General features: G+C 42.5%; 1 protein-coding gene and 1 long non-coding RNA gene across 5 annotated transcripts in view; one reads left to right on the plus strand and one right to left on the minus strand.

Moving 5' to 3' along the window:
- The window catches only part of LOC139080493 (uncharacterized), a 62,535-nt gene extending 46,140 nt beyond the window's left edge, over positions 1-16,395 (plus strand). The window contains exons 3-4 of one of the 3 annotated variants that reach the window (XR_011535043.1): positions 9,588-12,564; positions 16,061-16,395. This is a non-coding gene — a long non-coding RNA (uncharacterized lncRNA). Of the gene's footprint in view, positions 1-9,587; positions 13,010-16,060 lie in introns of those variants that run through there. The other 2 variants (XR_011535042.1, XR_011535041.1) reach the window with 2 other exon arrangements.
- Positions 16,396-17,720: 1,325 nt separating this feature from the next.
- Positions 17,721-26,924, minus strand: part of CDC123 (cell division cycle 123) — a 55,760-nt gene continuing 46,556 nt past the window's right edge. For both annotated transcript variants that reach the window (XM_008538689.2, XM_008538688.2), the window contains 3 exons: positions 22,287-22,415; positions 18,571-18,708; positions 17,721-17,969 (listed from right to left, as the gene is read on the minus strand). In XM_008538689.2, the coding sequence (XP_008536911.1) occupies positions 17,943-17,969; positions 18,571-18,708; positions 22,287-22,415 (294 nt within the window). In that variant the 3' untranslated portion in view covers positions 17,721-17,942. The remainder of the gene's footprint in view (positions 17,970-18,570; positions 18,709-22,286; positions 22,416-26,924) is intronic.

A 26,924-nucleotide genomic window follows, 5' to 3' on the forward strand; every position in this document is an offset into this window, starting at 1 on the left:
GGGAGAGATCAAGGGTCTAAAACGAAAAGCATTCATCTTTGTTGGTCTTAGCAGTCAACATAAAACGTTAGAAGGAAAGAAAATCAACACAAGTGACTAAGGATAGTGGGGGTACAGTGGTGACAAAGTGTGGATTTTGGTGATCCATTTTCTTCTTGTTCCATTTCCAAAATACTCCAGGGGCATGTCTGTGATGCACCAACACAGAAGGAAGGGAAGAAGCCAAAGAAGATACAGATACAGACACAGATGGAAGGAGAAACGCCTAGGGCATAATTAGGCAGTGGGAGGCAAGTTGGAGAAGGGAAACAGACTGGTGAGAAGCAAGGCCCTAGAGAGGAGCTGAAAGTAGCACTTACAGAGTCATCCTGGGAGAGGAGGGAGACAGCCGGCTGAGAACAGGGAAGAAGCGAGGAGGTGGGGGGAGGACGGGCAGGCACAGAACTTATGGTGGGAGGGCGTCATCACACCTCTGAGTGCATGCTGCTGCTCTGAGGAGTCCTGCTCCAGCTACCCCCTACCTCCCCAAATGCCCGTCCTTCAACTGCAAGCTGGGCCCTGCCACTGCCCTCTTCATCAGGTCAATGATTAAGTCACAAACTCAATTTCAGGTGGAGTAAGTGCAGCAAGAACAGATGATACCCTATAAGAAGAGAAATATAAGGACTCTGCTCCCCATTCTCCCACCTCCATCCCTCCAAGGAGAATGTCCATTATCCTGGGGCCATCTTGAATAACAAACTCTGAAGGAAGAGAAAAGGAAACAGAAGCAATGCAAAGGTTTTTCTAAGAGCAGAATTTTCCATGAGGCAACAGCTGCTCCTTTCTCTGCTGCCCACAGCCCACTGTATATAATACATTTCCGGCTGGTCTGGTGTCAGGGAAGCCCCTTGGGGTGGAGGGCTGGCTCTCTCTGGTCTGTTGAGGTCAAGGCCACTGGGTCTGAGCATCATTTGGGAACTCATTTCTCTGTGGCCTCCTCACTTCCTCCACCCAACCCTCCTTCTCCACTCTGGTGGAAACACACATCTCCTGTTGCAGATGAGAATATAAAGAGCATAAGTAATGAAAGTGGTCTGTATATAGATGCTTTTCATGCAAATGTCCATGGATATGAAAGAACAGTGTTCAGGAAAGATTAAGAATGGAGACGACAAAGTAACGAGTCAATGAACTTCAGGATAGAAACATTCAATCTGAAGAACAGAGGGAAAAAGTATTTTTTTAAAAAAATGAATAGAACCACATGAGCCATAGGATAATATTAGAAGGTTTGACACTCGTGTCATTAGAATCCCAGAGGAAGTGGAGAGATTGGTACGGAAAATATAATTGAAAAAATAATGACCCCAAACTCCCCAAATTTGATGAAAGATATAAACTTGCAGATTCGAGAAGCTCAGTGAACCCCAAACAGAATAAATTCAAAGGAAACCACACACGGGCACATCAAAATCAAACTGCTGAAAGCCAAGAAAAAAGGAAAAAAAATCTTGAAAGCAGCTAGTGAAAACTGCCTTACCTATCAGAGATCAATGATTGGAATGACTGCAGAGTTCCCACCTCAGAAGCCAGAAGACTGTGGAACAGCATCTTAAAAGATCTGAAAGAAGAGAACTCTCAATCTAGAATTTTGTGTCCCATGAAAATATTCTTCAGGAATAAAGGCAAAATAAAGACATTCTCAGATGAAGAAAAACTGAAAGAACTTGTCACCAGCAGACTGGCTCAAAAAGAATGGCTAAAGAAAGTTCTTCAGACGGAAGGGAAACTGTACTAGAGCGAAACTTGGCCCTTCAAGAATGAGGAAGAGCTACAGAAATGCCTAAGATCTGGGTCAGCATAATTCAGGTTGGCTGCTTCCACGTGCAGTCCACTCAGGCATTCTCCTTTCTCCCAGGGACAGTCGTTATGTGCACATGTATTTCTCCTCTGGAATGTATTCCTCCAAGGTCAGCGAATGTTTTATGATTATTCTCATATTCACCTACAGGGCCTGCCACTGTCCTGTGTGTGTGGCATAGTGGATTGGTTCAAAGGCTCAGGAGCCATAATGCCTGGATTCAAATCCTGCAACTGCCACTAATAGGGTGTCCTTGTGCCAGTCACTTAACCTCTTTGTGCCTCAGTGTTCTTATCTGTAAAATGGGATGATAATGCGTCTACCTTGCATTTGTTGTGAAGATTAAATTAGTTAATAGAGAGAGTGATTAGAACAGGGTGGGCACATAGTAAGGATTGTGTGTTTTAACCACTATTGTAAGTACTCAATAATTTCTAAATAATTTTCCCTAGCACCAGCCGATATATCACCAGCCTTTCATTTCAAGCCCAACAATTATCTAAGGTCTAATCTCGAAATAAATCCTCCACTAGTTGTGTTTTTGTAGCATCTATACCAAGACATTTGGAAAATCAGAGTGGTCAAGAGTGTTCTTTTGATAAATCAGATCTCAATTGTAAATGGTGTAAAACATAAGTTGACATGTAGGTTTTTGCAAATGAATATCAAGGTGCCACCTGCAAGTCTGACACATAAAGGGTAATCATGTCCCTTCATTCAGCGAAACAGAACTTTTATGGCATATTCTCACTGGAGAGCTCAGTTTGGACTTTTTGCTCCCAGTCCTTATCACGACCTTTCCCAGGATGGTTGATAGCTGAAGTAGATTTGCAAAGACGGATATGTCCATTCACATTTCTAGGAAATTTAAACTCTAATTCCTCTATCAAGTTCTATCATCAGAAACTCATTGACTTAAGTCTCCCACTGAAATCCCTTCAAAAATTATATTTTGATGATAGGTCTGGTTTTTTGTCAAAGGTCAATATAAGAAATGGCCATATAAAGAATATCTGTCCATTTTCTACAAAACTCCTAATGTATAAAATGTAAAGACATTCTCCATTATACAAATACCACAATATAAATCCCAAAAGATAATGTCTCTCTCCTGATAAATTAATAGGGGCACTTTTGTTTGATAATAAAAATTATGTTCAGAGGTTCACCACCTAGCTGCTTATTAGAATCACGTGGGACAGCTTTTAACAACTCTTTCTTTTCAGGCCTTACCCTCTGCCAATTAAGTCAAAATCCTGGAGAATGGGACTCAGGCATTGATGGTCTTTAAAAGTTCTTCAGGAGATTTTAATGTACACCTAGGCCTGAGAATTCCTGCTATAGTTTATCATTTCACCCTCAACTTCTAAGAAGCTCAAATATCTTGACTTCTAAGAAATTTGAAGCTAAATTTCTTGTAATACTTAGCCAAGATTTTTGATAATGGTTATTCCTTGTTGTCTATGGTTTATTATTTTCTATTTCTCTCTCTCTTTTTTTTTTGTAGAGGAGGATTGGCCCTGAGCTAGCATCTGTGCCAATCTTCCTCTATTTTGTATGTGAGACGCTGCCACAGCATGGCCTGATGAGCAGTGTGTAGGTCCATGCCCAGGATCCGAACCTTCAAATCCTGGGGTGCTGAAGTCAAGTGCATGAACCTAACCACTATTCCACCAGGCCAGCCCCTCTATTTGTCTTTTTAATTGTCATCAAACATACCTTATAAGTTACCTCAAATCATTTTTGGAAGCAGGTAGAGAATAAGCTGAAATTTTTTAAAAAGGTCACCCATGATTTCATGGAAATCCTTCTAAATCCTATTTGTTTTTTAACTCTAACACTTCTTTGGATAATGTGTTCCATAAGTTTATTCCCTGGTGTGTGAAGTCATGCTAACTTTTAGATGTTCAAAAACTAATTTCCTTTGAGCTTGAAATGATGGGCCTTAGTTCTAATGTTCCAGGATTTTTAGAAAATTCGTTCTGTATTAGTTTTCTGTTGCTATGGAAAAAATTGCCACAAATTAGTGGCTTAAGACAACACAGTTTTTTGTCACAGCTTCTGAAGGTCAGAAGTACAGGCTTACCTGGCCTCTCACCAGGCTGAAATTCAGGTGTTGGCTGGGCTGCGTTCTCAACTGGATGCTTGACTAGGGAAGGACTGGCGCCCACAAGGTTGCTGGGCTCTAGGATTCACGGCGGCTTGCATCTTCAAAACCAGCAATGGACACAGAGAGTCTCTGCTTCGAGTCTCTCACTTCAGGAAAGGCCTGGACCTTCTTTCAAAGGGTTCACCTGAACGGCATGCTCAGCCCCCAGGTGTAGATGTTTCTTGGCTTCATGTGTTCATTTGTGTGTTTCTACTATCCTTTGTGATGACGTCCCAGCATTTAGTAATAAACGCATCAGTCTATTGCCTGGAAGCGCAACCTACAATGGCTTCTGATTCTGTTAATGCGCAGTATCTGACAGCTCAGAGCTTATAAGTGTAATTTAGATTATCATCCCTAAATCATGATTTTCACTTGCCCCCACCTTTACTTCATACATTCGTTTGCTGGGGCTGCCATATCAAATTCCCACAGACTGGGTTGCTTAAACAACGGAAATTAATTTTCTCACGGTTCTGGAGGATAGAAATTTGACATCAAGGTGTGGGCAGGTTTGGCTTCTTCTAGCCTCTCTCCTTGGTCTGTGTATGTCCTTCTTCTTGCTGTGTCCTCACATGGTCTTTCCTCTGTGTGTGACTCTGTGTGTCCAGATTTCCTGCTCTTATCAGGACGTCAGTTAGACAGGATTAGGGCCCACCCTAACGGCCTCATTTTAACTTAATAACCTCTTTAAAGGCCCTCTCCAAATTCAGCCCCATTCTGAGGTACTGGGCGTTAGGAGTTCAACCTATGGATTTTGGAGGGTGAGGGGAGGGCGTACAGGTCAGCCCATAATACTTCACTTTCCACATTACTGCCCATTTACAGTCATTTGAAACATTCTTGGATTTATCTCCACCTATTTTTCATTTCATTATCTGGAAGAGCATTTAAGCCTTTGCTCCTGCCCTAAAGGAACTTGTAACATAAACAAAACACCAGAGACAGCTAGGAAATGATACAGTAGAGAATTCGCTGCTAGTTTGGACAAAGTGGATAGTAGTTTTCTAGAAGTTCAAAGAAAGATGGGGATCAAAGGCATAGTAGGGGCAGGATGGGTTTATGGACACTTGCATGAGGTCTGATGTTTAAACAGTTGCTCTAAACTTAAGTAGTACATTAGAATTACCTGGCAGGGCTTTAAAAATACTGAAGCCCCAGATCTTTCAGCTGAATTGATCAAGCTGGGTCCTTTCCATTGGTAACAAAAAAGAAAGAAACAACCCTCTCCAGGGGATGAGAATGTGTAACCAGGACTGAGGACTGCTGGTTTAAAGGGATGGAGGCAGGGCTTTAAAAATACTGAAGCCCCAGATCTTTCAGCTGAATTGATCAAGCTGGGTCCTTTCCATTGGTAACAAAAAAGAAAGAAACAACCCTCTCCAGGGGATGAGAATGTGTAACCAGGACTGAGGACTGCTGGTTTAAAGGGATGGAGGAGATAAAGGAAGACATTCCAGGTGAGGAGGAGGAAGATCGGAGGGGCACGAAAACAAGAACAACGTGGTATCTTTGAAGGACAATGAGAGGACTGACCCTGCCTGTGGCTATGTTTTAGGAACAGTGGAAAATAAGTTTACTCAGGTCAGAGTGAAATCAGTGGAAGGCTAACAGAACCTGTTTTCAGACAGGAAAGACAGGAAGAATGTAGAAACCGAATTAGTTCAGCAACTTGGTTATTACAGAAAATAGGTGTAAGATAATGAGGACTTTGATAAGCGATGTCACGGGAAGAGATATGCAGAAATGGGTGTGAGGATTTGGAAGGAAGGATTGGTAGGACTCACTAAGGGGGTAAGTTGATAAGTGATATAAACATGGGAGATTAAGAAGAAGATTGAGTTATGGATGATTCCAAGGCTTCAAGACTGATGGTCTGGCAATATACATAAAATAAATGAATAAAATAAATTGTTGGTGTGGAGTAAAGAGCATGAATTTGGCTAGATCCTGAGCTTCTCTCTGAGATTTGAACATTGTTAAGTCAGGGATAACATTAATTCACACTTAGCATGACGTCTTGTACGTAACAACTACACGATGCACTTTGGTTGACTAGAGTTAAATAGGGTAGAATTGGAACACGTAAGTAGACATCCAGGTATGAAACTGTACACGACAGAAAAAAGATATTAACACCCAAGAGATAAGTAGGAAGTGAGGCCTTGAGCAAGGCAGAGGTATCGAATTAGTGAGAATCTCTGTGGAATGTCTCCACCCAGCGTTCTCTCTCTCTTCTTCATTGCCCGCCCACAAGTAATGGACACCTGTGGTTTTCATTACCCAGCATTCACTCCCTTTGCTGGTTCCTCAATTTTCTGTTGGGGAATTTCCCCTCTCCCAGTGTGCGCGGTCTTGTTGGGACTGTCAAAGTGCCCTGCCTCGCTTGCTAGGTTTTGAAACGCTGCTCAAACATTAGGTCTTGTTTATCACGTTAAACCTCTCCTCTTCCCTGAGGCCTTCCCGGGGCACTGTGCCTTCCATCCCCCTGCTCCTCTGAATTTCTAGAGAACGATAGTTCAAACTAGAAGTAATCACCCCTTGACCTAAGCTGGGCCAATGAGACTCTCTCTCCTGGGATTCTGAGGTTTGAGCAGAGCAACAGCAGCACAGAAGCCAGAATCTCTTTGGCGGCCAAGTCCTCGTGACACTGTCCCCTGGATCTCTGAAATTGCTTGGATCCCTCCCCTCTCCGTGGCCTGTTTATTTAGCTTGGCTGTTAATTCTGAGGTACCTCCTATCCTTCCAATCCATTCCTTTTCCTGTGGTTAACCAGAGTTAGTTTCTGTTGCTTGCAACCAAAGCTTCTTAACAGAGTGACCACATTTCTTCCCATTATTCAGATTTTGCCACAGCTTTATTTTGAGTTCAAAACCCAGAAGTGAGCGTTATCACATCCCGGAATCTTTATCTCTGCTTTTCTAAGGCTCATCCCACAAATTCTCATTTCGATTTCAAAGAAGGTGACTCCATGACAACAAACGGTGACAGGAAGCAGCTGTCTGCTATCCTGGTACCTTTTCATTCCTCATACCTACTAATTTATTGAAAGAGGTACCAGGATCCTTCTTTAAGGACTTTAAGTTGTCTATTTAAATGCTGTATCTCTTCCTACTGTATTTATTTCTCCAATTCTAAATTCCCTTGCAATCAATGTCAGACACCCTTGAAGAGCATTTGAGAATATGCCTCTCCATCCCTTCTTTCCTGTGTCCCTTCCCAATGTCCCCTTTCTTTGAGTGACTTTTTTTTTTTAATGACTAAGAAGGACAATGCTCTCAGCATCATGAATACGTGTACGGGAGTCTGCTTCTCTTGTATGTGTGAGAAACAGATGTAATTTCTGGCTGTGGAAGTTTGAGCTTCCATTGGGCCTGGAGATAAACGCCTTTTACCAGGCTGAAAGTAAACACCCCTAAAAGCAATAATGTTACTTGGCATTTATGCAACACTTTTCATCTACAAAGCAATGGGTAGACATTCAAGAATAAGCCGTCAGTTCTTCCCACAAGAATAAATGTATAATGCTGGATATAATCCTGTCCTGTTCCTCAGACCTAAACAATGGGCCCTGCTTATAAACTGTGGCACAACAAGATGACTTCTTAGAAGGAAAAAAGGGAGAAGGTGAGAGAATGAAGAGTCAGAAAGAAGAAAAAGAGAGCCAGCCCTGATGGTCTAGTGGTTAAAATTCAGCATTTTCACCATTTTGGCAGCCCAGGTTCGCTTCCTGGTCGTGGAACCACACCATCCGTGTGTCAGTAGCCATGCTGTGGTGGTGGCTCATAAAGCAGAACTAGAAGGACTTACAACTAGGATATAAAACCATGCACTGGGGCTTTGGGGAAGAGAAAAAAAAAGAGGAAGATTGGCAACAGATGTTAGCTCAGGACGAATCTTTCAAAAAAAAAAGAAAGAAAGAAGACAGAGAAGACCTACAATTTATCCAGTGAATATTGTGAGTCTGGGACGATGCTTTGGAGAAAAGCACTCGAGGATTCTGGCCTGGCTCCACGGCCATTTATCCTGCGTTATGACACGCTGAGAAGTTTCCACGGAGATTAGGTCATCCCCCGTCATCCCTCAAGCTGTGGTATCACACCTTTTGATGATTCTTCCTTTTTGTTACTGGCATACTTTCTTATTTCCAAATTCAAGTGTTGCCTAAATACCAAAGCAAATCAACTTTAAATTAACGTTCGTAAATGTGTGTGTGCGTGTGTACACATCCACATCCATACATAACATCTGTGCTCTTTCTTCCCCCATCGCTCCCCCTCACCCTTCTTATCTGGGGCTGGGGGCTGGGGAGGGAGGTAAGCATGTGCCTGTTAGCCCCATGTTCTGCCATGATGTAACTGGAAAGAACTCAGATTAAGGACTGGCTTACTCCTTCTGAAGTCATCCCATCAAAGGCAAGACGAGCCCCCACCTGCCCAGAGAAATCCTTGGCTGAACTTCTTAGCAGGTAGACGCCCTGTGAACTGCAAATAAACACAGGGCATGAAGACAGGAGGGAAAGCCTTTCTACGGCTTTGCACACAGCTCTTCCTTAAAGAGACGGTATTTCCAGGGTTCAGTCGTGCATAAGGTATCCTTTTGTGCCCTGATTCTTCTAATCATAACCAATCATCATTGATGTCCAAGTCAGGGAACTCTGAGGAAGAAAGTAGAATCCCTTCAGCAGCCGTCTCCTCTCACTTCCCTCATGTCAGACTGGTATATATGGAGCTGTGTGGCATTAAAGAAAACTGACGTGCAACAAACCATATTTAGGGCTGATCGTTTGATGGACAGGTATTTGCATAATGGGACATAATGGGAGGATTTTTCTTTTTTGCTATCGAGTCTTTTTCTCAAAAACTCAATAAATTATATTAAACCAACTTTTAATTTATGATATTTCACTTTTTATATCTTATAAAACAAAGTATTGGGGGCCGGCCCAGTGGTGCAGCGGTTAAGTTTGCATGTTCCACTTCTCAGCGGCCTGGCGTTCGCCGGTTCAGATCCCAGGTGCAGACATGGCACCGCTTGGCAAGCCATGCTGTGGTAGGCGTCCCACATATAAAGTAGAAGAAGATGGGCACGGATGTTAGCTCAGGGCCAGTCTTCCTCAGCAAAAAGAGAAGGATTGGCAGCAGTTAGCTCAGGGCTAATCTTCCTCAAAAAAAACACAAACAAAAAACCCGAAGTATTATAAATCAAGGCTTGTCTTCATTTACTGCTCCTTGGCTAACAGACGTGTATCCGCGTATCTTTTCTTAGACACGCTATATGTGTGTGTGTGTGTCGGTTTCACCATTGAACCGTAAATCTCCTCAAGGTCAGGGACTATTGCCTCCTACCTGTCCAGAGCTTTCAAAAACCTAAACTAATACATCAAAGAATTAGGAAAAAGGGAAAGCAGAGAAAAGAAAATATAGCAACCTAAGACTCAAAAACAAGTGGAAATTCCATAATATTGCTCTGCTCCTGCTGCTCATCCCCGGCAGCCACACAGACGTGCTATGGTTATACTCTAGAGTGGAGAAGGGCAAGAAAATCTACCCACCCGGTGTCGACATATAAGCTTTCAGTTTTGTTTTTTTTCAGGTTTGCAGTTGTTTTCCTCAAATGTAATGGAAGTTGAGTGATCTATTCAATCAGAATCGACCTGGCCCAGGAACCCAAGCACACGATGCCAAGTCAGGTGGCTACACTGTCGCTGTGATAGAAAGGACCCCATTAAGCCAAAAGTTGAATTGAGGGCACGCGATAAAAATACACACACGAAACCAGGAGTATTGTCACTGAACTGCAGAACCAAGACAAAGCAGAAGGTGCTCCTGGAAATCGAGAGCAGAGTGCACATGCTCAGGGCTCGCCTGCTGGGGGCCGTGTCCCTGGCCAGCGGGAGGAACGGGTGGCCTCTTGGAATTCCACTGTGGGACAAAAGTGAACCAACCAGACTGATCTAGTGGATGGTGACTGGAACAGTGAGGGAATCATCACTCTTGAAATAGGACAATGAAAGAAGTCTGTTCTAGAAGGAGCAAGGAGTTTCCAAGTCTTATTTTGTATCCTTCCAAATTTGTCCCTGTACTTGGTATCTAGTTCATGAAAGTAGGAACCACTTGTTTCAAAGGCCTCCACTAGAATTTTTTGAGAAACCTATATACGTATTTTACTTATGGGGGAAATTTAAAGGGCCATTGAGTAATAGCGTACAGTCTGCACACACCTGCACAGACTTTGGGTTATCCTTCCGTGGTTTTTGGAGCAGAGTGATATAGGATGAAGAGAGTGTGGGCTTTGGACTCAGACACATCTGGCTTTGAATCCCACCTCCGTACCTGACTGCCCACTATCTACAGCAAAGGATCTGAGCTGCAGACTCATCTTCTGTAAAGGGGGGGAAGTTATTGCTTAATTCACACAGTCATAGAGTTACAACTTGGTACTGTACATAGAGCATTTGGCATTCCCTATCCTGGAATGTTTTCTTACCAGGTTGGTCATTTCTTGTGTCTCCTGAATGGATGCATTTTTTTTTCCAGTCCCCAATCTATTGCTTTCACATAATTGTATTTGAAGCCTTGCTGAAATCTATGTTCAACCACATGCTGCTGCCTCCAGGCCCCAGGTCAAGTGGAGTGGCTCTGGGGATGCACACACTGTATCCCAGGTAGGAAGAGAGAGAATCCTGGGAAGGTTGCACTACAGCGACGCTGTGATGGGGAAAGACTGGCTATGCGGGTAGGACAGAGAAAATCAAGAGGGGTCTCCCCCTAGAACCCTTCCCCCAAACACAGAGGAAGGCAGACAGCAGGAAGTATTATTGGATTACTATAACAGAGAGGCAGGCCGCTCGTTGAAATCACACCACGATAACGAGATAGCGCAGTAAGAGTGAGCTTACGCTTACTGAGCACTTACAACGATGCCGGGAACTGTCCTCCACTGACTTCTGGCAACAACCCTGTTGGGTAGGTGCCACTGCCATCTCTCTTTTATGGATTAGGAGACACAGGGCCAGAGAGATCCGAGACCTTGCCCAGGACCATGCCGTCAGCAGGTGACAAAGCCAGTTCTAGCCCAGGCGGCCTGGCTCTCGGGTCCCCCTGAGTAACCAGGGACTATGCTCATAGGCAACGACAAAAAGCCTAGTTTCCCACTTAAATGCAAAGCAAACAAAAGCAAAACAGAACTAGCCCTGGAAAAGGTGATCCTTCTGGATGGTTTGTAAGTGTATGGAAGGCGGTTGTGTCTGTCCAGGCCTCATACGGCGACAGTGCTTGTTAGCACTCGGGAATGGGGACAGGGAAGGAGGCCTGAGTGGCTAAAAAGACGCAAGGCAAGCAGTCACAGGATATGCTGAGGTTCTGTCGCGTTTTTTCAGAACAGGTAGGCAGGAGCAATTACTCCGTTGGAATTTATTCACAGTTTTAGGCCTCGTACATGTTCCATCATGAATGCTGTGGGGTGAGATATCCGCAGGATGTTTTTGATGATTTGGTTCAGTTAAGGAAAGATAAGAGCTCTTTAATAATCTTTTGGGAGTAATGATTCTGTAATGTACATAACTGAGAGTTGCATTATTCAAGTTGCCGACCTTGGGAGTGATGCGTTAGTTTTGCATCTGGAGGACTTGTTTTCAATTGCTTCTAGGTCAGAACACCTACAGTGATGCTAAGTGCCTTGCTTTGGGCCAAGATAGCGCATGCACCGAGCACTGTGAGAAAATAAAGCAAAGACACCGTTCTTGCCCCAAGGCCACAATTCGTGCAAGGATTAGGACACAGACTGTAGAGGGTTCTAAGTGTAAAAGGAATAGTAATGTCAAAGTGCTGTGAAAATTCCAGCACAGAAGACACTCTGGATAATTTCAAGAGGAACACGCCACTTGAGCCAGGCCTTGAAGGCTGGCTTTAAACAAGCAGGTTGGGCAGGCGGTGAGGAGGGGTGAGTGGGTGAGGCACAGCAGAGGGAACAGGTGAGACAGGTAAAGACATCCTCGGCTGTCTCGAGCACTCTAGGCTGGCCGGAGCCCAGCACGGGATGGAGAAGATGAGGCCATGAGGACAGATCGGGGCGATACCGCCCAGGGCTCTGAGTGTCCCCCGAGAAGGCTGGGCTTGGAAGAACCGGGAAACCTCTGCGAGGCTTTCAGCGTTAGAGTGACTGGAATTGCACTTCAGGAAGACTAATGTCCTAGGGGTACACAAAATGGATTACGGCTTCTTGGAGCTGGATCTGAATTTTGGAAAATTCTGAACCAAGTCTGATGAATAAGAAAAAAAGTGATTTAGAGCTGTATACTACTTTTTGTCAAAAAACAAGGTATTGAATAAAGATAGATTTTCTTCTGTGGCTTATAAGTGGATCGGACGGGACTTCCAAAAAGACTCAGAAAAAGGTTTTGGAGTGGCAAAAATAAGTGTATCGTTCTCTAAAGCAGCTGCTTTCAAGGATAACACCCATTCCTGTGAATAATCAGATGGCTCCTCGAAAAACAATCGGAGTTATTGCTTTAACAACATAGTATGTCTTGAAAGAGAACTGTTACAATCCATCACCAGAACTCGCTTCTGTAAGTACAGTGTGACCTTCTGACCCCATCTGTCATGGCTCTTGATGTGTCAGCTTAGCGGCTACTGTCCCCAGTTATTCAAACACTAGTCTAGGTGCTGATGAGGAGAGACTTTTGCAGATGTAATTAAAGTCCCTATCAGTTAACTTTAAGGGAGATTATCCTGGTGGGCCTGACTTAATCAGTTGGAGGGCTTTAAAAGCAGGACTGAGGATTTCCTGAGAGAGAGAAGAAATTCCACCTGCTGACAAGAGCTTTGGCCCCTGCTGGTGGAGGTCCAGCCTGCTCGAGACTTTGGGCTGACTAGTTCAGCCAGCCCCTCTCAATTGCAGAAATCAATTCCTTGTAATCAAGTCCTCATTTACACACACATGAATGTATGTATCTACTTACATATACGTGTGTGTATATATACATACACACATAGTAAAGAGATTTTATAACATGTCTATGTATGTACATATGAATCTCGTACTGGTTCTGCGTCTCTGGTTGAATTCTAATACACGGTTTCCTTTGTTTATGTGCGCTGACAAATTGCTCTCTTGGGGGGATGTACTATAAATGAATTAATTACATAAACACCATTGTGAGACACTGTATTTAAGTTAAAACTAAAGCTCTACTTTTCTGAGGTACACATAAAATGGCTCCATTCTTACGCCTGCAGAAGCCTTGGCTATTATCCTACATGGCTTTAGCCCAGGGGTTCTTAATCTGGCGTTTATGACCCCCTCAAATTGTGTGTAAAATTTTCTGAGGAGCGTCCCTAACTTTCACTGGATTCTCAGAGAAACTCCTTTCTCCTCAAATTATTAAGAATGGCCGTAGCTTATTTTGAAGGTTATTTTGTTGTTTATACTCAGTTCCCTAAGGCTTGATTGTCCATACGCTATGAATGGGTAGTTGGGTCCCCAGCTGCTGGTCTTGTTCCAAAATTATTGCTGACGTTTTATACATTTGTTTTTCGAAAAGAGGGAGCAAGCCACTTGTAATTAGCAGGAGAAATTCCGTTTAAGTCTTGACTTGATTGAAAGTCCATAAATACATGGTGAGATAATGCCCCTAAGAACTCTACACGTTAAACATGAGTCTCAAATAGGCAAGAAAATCAGCGATGAAGAAAGTACAACTTAAGTCATCCTTACTTCATACTGAGGCTTTGACAAAACTAGCGATCAATTAGAGAATCTCAAAATAATTATATAGCTAAATATTATTAAACTTCTGTTGTGTGGAGAGATTTATACTGAGTACATAAAAATCAGTAAGAACCACTGGTCTAATTTCACATTAAACACCCACAGTAGGGCTTTTAACAAATCAAAAGATTACTACTCACAATATGTAAGAACACTATTTTAATCTTATTCAACTCCTTAGCAGTATCCCACAGAGTTGAACATAAGCCTCTCCTGGTTTTCTTTCCCAATTTGCCGTGACTTTTCAGTCGACTCCTACTTTCTGCACAAGTGCTAATTGTTGGATTTCCCCCAGAAAAGCCTTGGGCCTCTTCTAAGTAATCTCATCCATTCCAATGGTTTTAAATGCTAATATGTGCTAACTCCCCCAATTTTTATTTCTAGCCCAAACTACCTTTTCAATTCTATCCACTTGTCTCTTAACATCTTTCTCTGGATAAGTCAGTGGAATCTCAAATTCTTCATGTCCAAGAGCATCTTGATTTCTCTCCCTGGTTCCTCTTTTAGTCTTTCCCATTCTTAGAAAAACAGCATCACCTTCCACCTGGCAGCTCAGATCAGAAACCTCAGCATCACTCCCCATGCCTCCTCTTCCTTCACGCCCACATCGTCACTGCTTCCTTTCAGCTGTATCCCCAACCATTCTGCCTCATCTCCTCTCAATGCCACCCCCGGAGCAAAGCCACTATCATCACCAGTAGGCACCGTTCTCCTAACTGATCTGCTTTCCACACAGAAACCAGGGTAACACTTCACAACCCTCAATCAAATTATGTCTTTCCTTCGCTTAAACCTCCCAGTGGCTTCCCACCTCACTGGAGAAGGAAATCCCAACATCTTACCACCGGCAAAAGGCCCTGCCCGTTTCTCCCCTCACCCAGTGGTCTTCTTGAGTTGCCGCAACTCTCCCAAGGCCCTTCTCACCTCAGGTGCATGCTCCTGTGTGGAAGACTCGCCCCTCTTCACGTGGCTGGTTTCTTCTCATCCTCAGGTCTCAGCCTAGCTACGGCCTCCCAAGAGATTCCTTCTCACACCAAAGTCCATGTCTGTCTCATTCTTCGTCTTTACTGTGCCCTGCTCATCACAATTTCTCTCTCTTCCTTTACTTGTTCATCATGGTGTACTATATTGTTAGATCTATGAAGGCAGGAACCTTCGGGATGTATACACAGCAGCTAATGCTGTCCTGGACCCAAGAAATATTACCGAATGAATGAGCCACTGTGGCTGTCTTCTTACCTTCATGCTCCACCCGCTAGTTTTTCAAACAGCCTACATGCATTTAGAAGCGTTATTTTGGTTTCCTTGAGTGGAAAAAGGAGGCATTTGAATGCCTTCTCTCTTCAGGAAATCAGTGCCAGCCTCACTGCCCAACATGGGGCTTTCAGCTGTGTCTTCAACTGCCTTTTGACCAGGTCCTCTATTCCTCTGCCTCCAGCCTCTTCACGTGCACACTAATCGACCTGCCCCATGTAGGAGCGGTGAGGTTAGCATCACTTATTCTCTTAGCATACTTACTGAAACTGTTTTCTATGAGCCAAGACCACACGTGACTGAAACAACTTTCAGTTAAAGAGGAATTGTGTCTTTGAAATGTCTAAAAATGGCTAAGTCGCCTCTCAAGATCAGCCTGGTTAATATAAACATGAAATTGAATTAATCTTTCAGAGACTGTTATTTCTTCATTTAATTTCTACTCCTCTACATACAAATGCATGAGATGAATTTGTACTTACTTTTATTTAAAAAACAATTTCTTTTTTGAAAATTCTATTATTAAAAGAATAATTTGTCCTAGTTGAAACTTATCTATAAAAAATATCAGGCTAAAGCCTTAGCCTAGAGAAAAGCATTAAACTAGAAGTCCCTTTGTGGTCCTGATTCTGCTACAATAAAGATTTTGGACAAGTCTTACTCCCCCTGGCAGTATTTTTCTCCACTGTTAAAAAAAGGAAGGAAATTAGAGAGGGATGGAGTAGGGGGAGGGAAAGAAAAGAAAGAAACTGGGCCGAATGATCTCTGAAGTCCCTTTCCACTCAAAATTCTCTCAATTCTGTTAAAAAGAACTTGCCTTTAGTATACAGAGGTCTGCAAAGCAGAATGATGGTAACAGTGACCATTTGTTGGGGGGCTTATTATGTACAACGCATGGGTGTATGGAAAGTTTTACACGGGATATCTCATTTAACAGATCATGAACTTATCCTTATCATCCTCCCACTTTATAAGGGAAGAAAACAAACCTGAGCCAAAGCAACTCAGTCGCATAAGGTTTCTGTTTGTTTTTTTCACAGACACGATCCTCAATTACCAAAAAAAGAAATGGCTGAGTAGACAGGAAAAAATTATGAACTCAGAAAATGCAAATGAAAATGACTTTTTAAAATAGGATATCTGGCAAAGTCCGCTGTGCGGAGGCCCATGTACATGCCACTGCCTGCAGGACCAAGTAAACACGTTTATCCCAACCCGCCAGGACCACAGCTGCCACGTCCGCTCTGCAGAGGCAGGACTTCCGGACCGCGATAAGGAATCATAAGTATTCGCTTTACAATTCAAGCATAAGCCTGAGGCATCTCAAAGAAAGAAGAGAGAGTGCCAACAAAATAAAAGGGTAATTCCAAACTAATCTTTAGGCGGGCATAAATGATATTTGAACTCAGGGGACTATTTCCTCATATTATCCTATATTTAATATTAACATCAGGATAATCAACTAAAATTAAATATACTAAGGAAACGACATACAAAAACCACATTTTTGAAAGGAAAGTGAGAGTTGAACTCAATAATTTCCTCAGGAAAATTTAATGTTTTACACCACTAATTGCACTGTTGATGAAATATTTGCCAAGTTTTGCCTCAGTCTTTTTATTATATGTACCTGGATTTTTCAAATTAGTCTCAAATATATTTACCTTTTTTTTTGACTGGTAAAGTACCATCTTGGCGAATCCAGCTTCCAGAGCCAGGCTCACGATAATAAACCCCTCCATTCTGAATTAACAGACACTCATGTGTGGTTTTAAAAAAAATGAAAATATTTTTAAAGCACCTGTACCTCCAACAGTTGGCCTCAGAAATGGCATTTGATATACTGAGTACAAAGATTCCAACTGGATCTCTGTATTTTGCATTTCAAATACTAATATCAAATTACTGGAACAGAAAAACCGCACAAAAAGCTACAGAATTTGAGATAACCAAAAAAGACGTGATATCTTTCATCATTATGCGTAAGCTGCCTTGACTCCACAGGGAGGGGAAGGCCTGCCCTTTGTGTCCCCTCCCGGCAGCACTCACGTGTGCTCTCCTGTGACGAGAAACGCACCTCCAACTCGTGTTCTTTGATACCACATTACATAGGAACCCTGGGAACCTGTAACGTCTGTTTCCTCCAAATTTCTCCACGATATAAAATAAGACATCAAGGGCACTTGGCAGGGCATCTTGGCACAGTCAGTGCTGAGTAAATTAGCCATCAGCTCATCAATGAGGGCACTGAACAATAATTACTGGGATGGTGGCCTCAAAAAGTAAATCTATCTCCCCAAAATTCCGGTATTTTTTTTAAAAGGCCAAATTGTAATTAAATCTGTGATTGTTTTACTAATGTATACTAAGATGGTTGTAATATACTGAAATTTTCATGATTATCTGATAGTCTGAGAGGCCTGTATTCTTTTAGCTATCCCCAAACTGAAGTTAAACTGATAGGAAAATTATACGAAAATCCTCAAAGTAGAAAAAATATTTTCTCTAGTAATATAAGATTCTACTTTTTCAGTGGAAAAGTAACGATCAGGAAAGAATCCATTTCTGTATGATAAATACAAATTTGCCCACTACCTGATAGGTGCAAAACCAGCACAAGAAACCTGGGTAAATGGAAACAGACGGAGCCCAAAGGGAAAGGTGTTTCATGGACAGTATTTTATCATCAGAACGGTATGGTTTCCTGTGTTTAAGATCTATTTATTACGTTATTTTTACAAGTAGCAAAGTCCTTCCATTTTTTTTCCAGCTTAATATACATGAATATAAAAAGCTACTGATTTGCACAGAGCCCGCCCCACCCACATCCGACGGGGTCAAGAGGAAGCTGGGGACTATGAAGGGCCTCCTGCAGGAGCGGCGGCTTCCTCGGCGACTCGGTCTTGAACTCTGGCACTCCAGTCATTCATCCTCTTGCTGATTTCTTTTCTGTCAAAGGAAACCGAGACTACATTAAGACAGCACATTCCAACTGGGATATCTGTGCAGCCAAGATCACTTTTTCTGTCAGCAAGTGTAATTTTCTAGAGGCCTTGGCAAAAGATGTGGTTGAAAATTATCATGGAAAAACATGTCTTAACTAATTTGTTAAACTAGTTTATCACTATGGCTCTGGGGTAATCACCCGATTACCCTCAGGTATCTGAATATTTTCTTCTTTTTCTTTCATACGTACAAACGTTCCCACCCAGAAACCCACACACAAATACAAATATTCACATTTCCCCTTAAGGAAGTGATCTCCACTTAGCCCTGTCTACGCACTTTCTCCAAAATTAAAAGTATTATAAAAGTTATTCAAAAAGCATGCCCATCATAAAAACCTTCTGTCATTCTAATAAATTATGAAATAAATTACTCCTTCCGCTCACATCACACACTTCATTATAAAATGATCCAACTCAGTAATTCTGCTCCTTTAATTCATAATCATCACGGAAAAGTCTAGAAGGTATGAGACTAAACTGAAGCATTAACAGCCAGTTTGAAGACAAAGCTGCCCGGCATACTAAATATCCGTATCCTTTACCAGTTTAAGGAAATCTATGAGCTTGTGAGCATCCTCCCCGGTGGAGAGATCCACAAAGTCCTTGGGCAGTCGGTAGCTCAGATAGGGGCTGGGCTGAACTGTCACTTCACTGTTCGTGCAACGGAAAGCTGGAGAATCCTAAAGAGAAAAGAAGGAAAGAGTGTGAGAATTTCTTTTTAAAGTCTATTCTTCAAACTGAAGAAGACTCTAGCATAACAATTTCAACTCTGTGTTCCCTTCTGTACTAGGTAAGGAAGCAAACAAGAGTCTGAGGTAAAGGAAGTCACCAAGATTTTCAAGTTTTTCCACATATTCACTAGAAATTAAAAATAAGGTATCTGAAAACAGCGTCCTCATGGAGAGCCAGGTCAATGCCTAAATGCTACTGGTGCACAGCCACTGTGGGCTGCAAATGGGTGTGGATCTCTGCCATCCCTGAATGGGCCAGGGGCCTCAGGCTACTTATCTCTGGACTCGAGCAATCTCATACAAACCAGAATATTATAAACATTATCTTTTTTGTGAAGAAGATTGGCCCTGAGCTAACATCTCGTGCCAAGCTTCCTCTTTTTGCTAGAAGAAGATTGTCGCTGAGCTAACATCTGTGCCAATCTTCCTCTATTTTATGGGATGCTTCCACAGCATGGCTTGACGAGTGGTGCTAGGTCCATGCCTGGGATCCGAACCCATGAACCCTGGGCTGCCGAAGCGGAGCACAAATTTAACCACTACACCACTGGGCTGGTCCCAACACAATCATTTTCTACAGGTACAACGTTGAGAAGCACCGCCTTAGAGAATAAAGTTAACAGTGAGGGCAAACGAGTGCTATGAATTCCTAACACTTTCGTACTTCTCCGATGTCACTGGACTTCGTATTTCTGTCTCTCTCACAACCCACGTAAAACTGCAAATGCAAGTATCGTATTTAATGAGTCTGCACATCCTTCACTGTACTTCTTAGAGTCTTGACACCATATTTACATGTTGTGTTGTGCCGAAAGGATTTCAGAGACAGAGGCCTTGGGTTTGCACTTCCTGGGTGGCAGATACCTAGTGAGGGATGGATGGTGTCCAGCAGAAGGAGACGGGCCAGGAACTTGAACGGAACAGGACTGTGGAGCCCTAGAAAGCAGGCAATATCTTATGACAGACAGACCACTCATCCGAGAAATATTCATAAGATGCCTACTTTGGGCTGGACCTTGTTCTAGGTAGGAGAGAGAACCTGGTAAATGAGACTGGCAGACAGCTGGTAAGCAAGCAAACAAATAAATTAACGAGATGATTTCAGATAGCAGAAAGCGTTATAAAACAAAACAACAGGACGCTCTAACAAGAGGAGAAGCACATGGCCTACTTTACAGGGGTGGTCGGCTAAGACCTGGGTAGGAGGGGACATGGGGGCTGAGAACTGAATAGCACGATGGGGCAGCCTTGTGGGTCTGGGAGCAGCAAGCGGCTTTGAAGCCGGTACAGAGATCCTAAGATAGGGCGTTGTGGCTCTGCGGAACAGAAGGCAGGCCAGGTCTCTGGGGAGTGGAAGACAAGCAGGAGGTGATGCTGGTGGAAAGGCCAGAGCCAGTTCCTTTTTCCTTTTCTTATCCCCTAACCTCCAATATAATGCTGTTTAAATTAAGAAGAAAGAAAGACAGAAGGATTTGGATCATAGAGTGAATCTTGTATACACTGTTTCTGTCCAGTAACTGTGTTCCTCCTGTTTAAAAATAACCCCGTGCTGAGTAATTTACATTCTCCTTCCTGGACACTCAGATTTAATGGCCCAAGACTGGAAGATGCCAGTAGGGATAAAGTTCCTTCATTCGTGAATCTGACAAACAAGAATTGTGCCTCGCACTGTGCTGAGGCCACAGATCTGTGGAGAACAAGAGAGACACTGCCCCGGGGCTCAGAAACTGGGACTCCAAGGCAGGGCCCAGGCACGTCAACAGAAAGTACAACATAGTAGGGGAGTGCCTTGACAGGGAAAATATCAACCTTCGTCCAACCCAGAAAAACAGGGCCCAAGACAGCCCAGGCCACTGTCATGATGAAAAGAAGGATCTCAGAGATGGACAGAAGAAAAGACACTCCCACAGAAGGCAAGGCGGCAGGCAGAAAAGGAGGAAGACACCCGGGAGGGAACATGTGTCATGGGAACCAAGGAAAGAAGGGTCGTAAGAAAGAGAGGGTGACACGTTCAAAGCTCGCCAAGTGGCTAAACCAGAGAGGGCTGTGCATCGCTCCCTGGAATTAGCAACAAGGCAGAGGGCCCTGGCCAAGAGCAGTTTCTGTGGAACGGCAGGGCCAGAGGCGAACCTGCAGGAGGGAACAGGTGAGGAGGGTAAGAGCCAGCAGGCAGCAAGGAGAAATGACGTAGAAGGAAGTGGCCATGATGACACACAGCCACTGAGCAGTTCCCAAAAACAAGTTACATGGCAGCATGAGGGAAACAAGTCCAATCCCACTTATGTAAAAATCTGTGTGCGCACATACCAAAAAATGCCTGGAAAAATACTAACTCAAGGGGTAAGGATGGCTATTTCTAGGGGTAGGATTTCAAGGCTTGCCTCTTTCTAATTCTGTTTTTTTAAATGACCATGTAAAAATAAAACTATTTCATAAAAGATATAAAACACTCACAAGATAATAATAAAAAACTCAGGATACATAACTGCACATGTAGTATAATCTCATTTATTTTAAAAAGTTCACACGTATGTACATAGCATGTTATATACCATAATGTAAGCAGCGGTTCTCAAGGTGGTAGGATTACGGGTGATTTCAGAATTTCCTTTAAAATGACCACGTATTACTTTTATAGGCAGAAAAAAGCTTTACAAAGTTGTGGCTTAAATAAAGTATGGCTGTGAAGATGAGGAGGAAGGAGAGAGTGGCCGGGTGAAGACATGGGGTTAAAGAAGGCCTTGTTTTTTTAAGATGGGTGATGTCTGAACGTGGTTAAATCCTAATAGATGGGAGTTGGGAGAAAGGAAGAGACTGGAAAAACAGGAAGGAGAGCAACGACAGCACAGAGTAAGGAGAGAGGAGGGGCGGGCATGCTGGGCGGGCGGGGATGAGACCCGGGAGGAAGGCCACAGGGAAGTTTGTAGGCTGATGACAATTAAACACAGTGAGTTCTCACCGACAGACGCTCTTTCACTGTGAGAGGGAAGTGAAAGCATCAGCTGAGAGGAAGCAAAGGAATGATGGGATGGAAGGTCTGAGGAGCAGGGAGAAGGTGTACCACAGCCTCTGTGCATACAGAAGAGAAAGCTGACAAGGGATCAAAGCCCCGCAGGGAGGGCCCACTTGAAATCTGGGGTCACGACTGTGAAGAGACCCCAGTCTGTGCGCCTGGGCAGTTCTCCTCTATCAGCGTCAGCACCCTGCAGCCAGGATCAGAATAAACAGACTCAGGAACTGACCCAGCGTCAAGGTGGGCAGGAGAGGAGGAGCCAAGAAAAAAAAAATAACTAGGAAAAATATGAATCAGATGGTCATTATTTCTTCCTATAAAGTTAAACGAATGAATCAGCATGCACACCCTTTTTGGATCACTTCCACGGGCATGTAGCTCTGAGTAAATCTGTGTTGTACTCGACATTTCCAAGAGTACAGGCCACTGCCCGTCCAAGTGCCTAAAGAGTAGGCAACAGTTACTTGGTGGATTGAAAGGTTTCCTTTATGTCTGTTATAATTTAACACCTTACCTGCTCCAGAGCGTCTCCTTCGCTAAAATCACCTTTTAGGTTTCTTCCAGATATCAGTTCTTCCCAAGTGAACAACAGTGAGTCTGTTACTTCACCAAATGGATTAAAATCGATTAGCCACACCTTCCCCTGTGGGACAGAGAGAACAATTAGTAAGTACAGAACAAAAACAAAGTCTGTGACCTGTCTGATCAGACGTCTTACCAGATGTCTTATCTCCATCTTCTTCATATTATTTTAGCTAAAAGATCATCTTAAAACCCTTATAACTTATTTCAAAAGTGAGTTTCCCCAGGCCCCATCTGAGGACGGGCTGCCTGTCTAAATCAAGCAGCCACAGGTCCAAAGGGAAGGCAGAGAAGGGACCTTGGGGAGAAAAGCCTGACGAAGACACATAAGCCAACTCCTGCCTCAAATCACATGACAGTCTTAAGTCAAGAATCCAAGTAGGAAAAAGGAGAATTTTCCGAGAGCGGAAAGCTTTCAAGGGTGTGTTCAGTGATCGTTCACGAGGCAGCCGGGTGGGGGCAGGAGCCCACAGTTCCCAGGGTGCTCCCGTCCTTACCCCTGAGAGGCTGCAGCTGGGTTTTTGTTTCTTAAACATACCAAAAAAAGGTATGGAAATGCTCAGTTTTCTTTCATTTTAATGTAACGTATGTTCGCCTGTGTGGTAGAGCTACTTAATAGCACAGGAAGGAGTGATGAAAAAACATATCAACCTCTGAAGGAACTGCCTATCTTCTCGCATTCTGAGAGGAGGGGTGTGCGCTGTGATGGTTCCAGCCTGGGAAAGAATACTTCTGCCCTGGCCAGACTGAGTTCAGTCAGTCAGCGCATCTTAGCGTAAAGCGGCAGAGCAGTGACACTGCAGGGCTGGGGAATCTGTGAAATGCTGCCGAACGATTAACACCGACACACGGATCCCAGAGAGAGACGTGTTTCCTTGAAACTTTTACCTTTGCTCCTCTTGATTTTTCTCCCTGAAACATGCACATAATTGTACCACTTTGTTGTTGATAATTAGTCTTTCCTGTATATGCACAGTGGCACGTCTTGATCAGACATGTGTGTGTAAAATCACATATGCCTGAGGAAGTGGACTGCTGAGCCAGAGTTACTAACATCCAGCGCTGTTTCTCATCTGGGTTAAAAGAACAATTTGAGAAAGACGAAATGTCTAATTGGGACTTGCTTCAACATCAGAAAGCTCGAGTAGGTGGCAAAGAACCATTACAGGAAGTTTGTACCACACACACCATTTGGGTGAGTTTCTTATTTTATACAATCCCCAGGAGAAACTCTGCAACTCTTCTGTGCCGCTCGAGCTGTTTCCTCATGTCAATTGTGCGCTCACTCGTACATTCTCTGACCGTGTGAAGTAATGTCAGCCATCAATCAACTTCTTGATATGATAGCAGCTTTGCTTTTGGGCGATTACTCAGATGTCCTTGACATACTATATGTTATTTTAATAAAACAGGTATTTTCTAACCTCCAAATCCTTTCTACTTGAGTTTTTATAACCAGTAAAACCATCACATTATTAAAAGAAAAAAAAAAAAAACTATTGCACCTGTCAATATAGGACTATTAAGCTCTATACTCTAAAAATATGCCATACAGTAAAACACAAACGAAACAAATTAAAAACCAAAAATAGATCCCCACCGTCAGGACTGAGAGCTGACTGTTTGTTCTGTAGTTCAGAAGCCGTTCTCTAGTTTAAAGAAAAGTAAAGCCAGCTGTAATCAGGCCTAAAACTATCTAATGGGGATTTTCAGCAATAACATGTTTTTCATGGGAGATCTCAGGCACAAGACATTCTGAGAAATTCTGTTTTGACGCAATCCATCAGATAAGAGCAGTCACACTCACCTTCCTGTATCTGCCAACTGACCACCCCCAACCCCCACCCACCCAAATAAATCTCTATGCACCAAACAGCATGCCAGGCACTGGGGCATGAAGATCACTAACACAGAATCCACTCCTTCCAAGAGCTCAGTGCAGACTAGGACGCACACCCCGTGTTTACAGACTATTCGCCACAGCACAGTTTGTGAAAAGACTTAGAAACAGGCTATGTGTTCATCGACAGGGAAACGGCTAAATAAACTACACTTCCATCCACAAAATGAAAGATAATGCTATTGTAAGAAACTGGAAAGCTCTCCAAGACACATTATTTTTTAAAAATGTGCAAAAAGCAAGGTGCAGAATATATATCAAATGCTAACTCTTATGTAAGAAAGATGAGAAAAAATAAGTATATTGCTTGTTTTTGTATCAAGAATTACTGGAAGGATATATAATAAAAGTGTACCTGTGGGAGTGCAGAGGAAGAAGGGTAGGAGCGAGACTTTCTATGTATATTTACTTTTTGAACAGTGTGAAGGCATTATCAATTAAAAATTTTAAAACTCAGTAGGTTTTCAGAGCAGTGTTTGACACGGGTTAGGATGCAGGGAGGGTCACAAGGAAATTTGGGGCAATTCTACATCTTCACGGCACTGGTGGTTATACAACGGGATGTATCTGTCAAAAAACACAGAGCCATACACTAAGAAGGATGAATTTTACTCTACGTAAATTATATCTTAAAAGATCTGACCAAAAAGATTCAGTAGTTTTAAATGACTGAAAATATAAAAGAAATCAAAACCCAAAGACACAGGATACCATGAAAAAAAGAATAGGCAGAATTAAAAAGTAACCAAATAGAACCTACAGAAATGAAAAAATATAGCTGATGCAATTCAAAACAGTGAACAGGTTAAATGTATCAAATTAGACACAGCTGAAAGAGAACTAGTAAACTGGACAACATATCTTAGAAAATTACACAACACAGCGCAGAGAGAGAAAAGGTGGAAAATGAGAAGTCAAGACACATGGGGATAAAATGAGGAGCTCTAAGATACCTCTAGACAGAGTTCCAAAGGACAAAAGACAGAAGAGAGGTACTATTTGAAAAGATAGCTGAGAATTCTCCACAACTGACAAGGGAAATGAATTCTCAGATGTAGAAAGCGTGATAAAAAGAGAAAAGAAAAGAAGCCAAACAACAATAAGACAGTATCTTCAAAGTGTTGAGGTAAGAGAAGCGGTCAACTGAAGATTCTATACCCAGCTCAGCCTGTCATCATGCACGAAGGCTAAACATCAACTTGCCCAGCCAACAGCTGAGGGAATTTACTACTAAAGGATATACTACTAGAAAGAAACCGGATCCAAAAAGCAGTGAGAGACAAGAAGCAATGGCGGTCAAAGAAACTGAATAGCAACAAAATTGACTAATTTGAGGTATAAATACAAAGTGGAACTCAAAATCAGAAATCACACGTAATGTTTGGTGATGGACTATAATTAGTTTTTGGGTGGTGAACATGATGTAATCTACACAGAATTCAAAATATATTACAATGTACGTCTGAAAGCTATATCATGTTATAATCCAACGTTACTGCAAAAGAAAAAAAAAGAAATCACATGTAAGACAAAAGGGGTGCTGGGAATCAGTGTTCTAAGGTCCTTGCATCATAAGGGCAACATGAAGTGAAATTAACTTTAGAGCTTATTAAATATCCATATGAAGATTTAATGGTAACTACCAAAATAAGAGAAACAAAAAATAAGACTTCAAAATTATTTGTGGGGGCGGGAGGGGGGTATCAAGAAAAACCAGTAATATAAATAAAAGGAAGAAAAAAAGCATAGAAAAGCAAAGCAAATCGAAAATTCATAGTAAGATGGTGGAAAACAATCAAATAGCAAATAGAATAAATGCAAACTGCCCTCACCAGTTAAAACCAGAAATTGTCAGCAATTAAAAAACAAAGTTTAGCAATATGCTATTTCCAAGATACATGCATACACCTAAAACATAGCAGCAAAAAATACAAGGATTGAAAAGATAAAAACTAAGACCAAAAGAAAACTATAATAACACTATTAATATCAGACAAAATACTTTAATGCAAAAAGCACAAGAGCTTTGTCAGGGCTAGAGATCGAGGGCCCCTGCCTAATGATGAGCATTCACTGGGAACATAAAGCCTTTATGAACGAGCATTTGTCTAAGAACACAACCTCAAACTACGTAACACAACGACCAGCAGAATTAGAAAGCGGGACGTTTTAATATACCCTGTTGAGTAACTGAGAGATCAAACAAGCAAAAAATTAGGAAAGATAGAGATTTTTTCATGGTTTTTAAAGTTTGTTTTTAAAAAATTTGTATATGGAAAAGTTTAAACATATACAAAAGTAGATAAAATACTCTAAAGAACCCAACGTACATACCACTTGGTTTCAACAGTTACCTTGTTGTTCCCCACAGCCAATCTAGTTTCCTCTATATCCCTTCTACTCCCCCCAAATCTGCATTCATTCAGAAGATACAGAAGATTTTAACAACCTTATTTTTATTTTTATTTTTTGAGGAAGATTAGCCCTGAGCTAACATCTGCCGCCAATCCTCCTCTTTCCTGCTGAGGAAGACTGGCCCTGAGCTTACATCTGTGCCCATCTTTCCCTACTTTACATGTGGGACGCCTGCCACAGCATGGCTTGCCAAGTGGTGCCATGTCCACACCCAGGATTCGAACCGGTAAACCCCGGGCTGCCGAAGCAGAACAT

The sequence above is a fragment of the Equus przewalskii genome, chromosome 30 (assembly GCF_037783145.1).
Source record: "Equus przewalskii isolate Varuska chromosome 30, EquPr2, whole genome shotgun sequence".
NCBI lineage: Eukaryota > Metazoa > Chordata > Mammalia > Perissodactyla > Equidae > Equus > Equus przewalskii.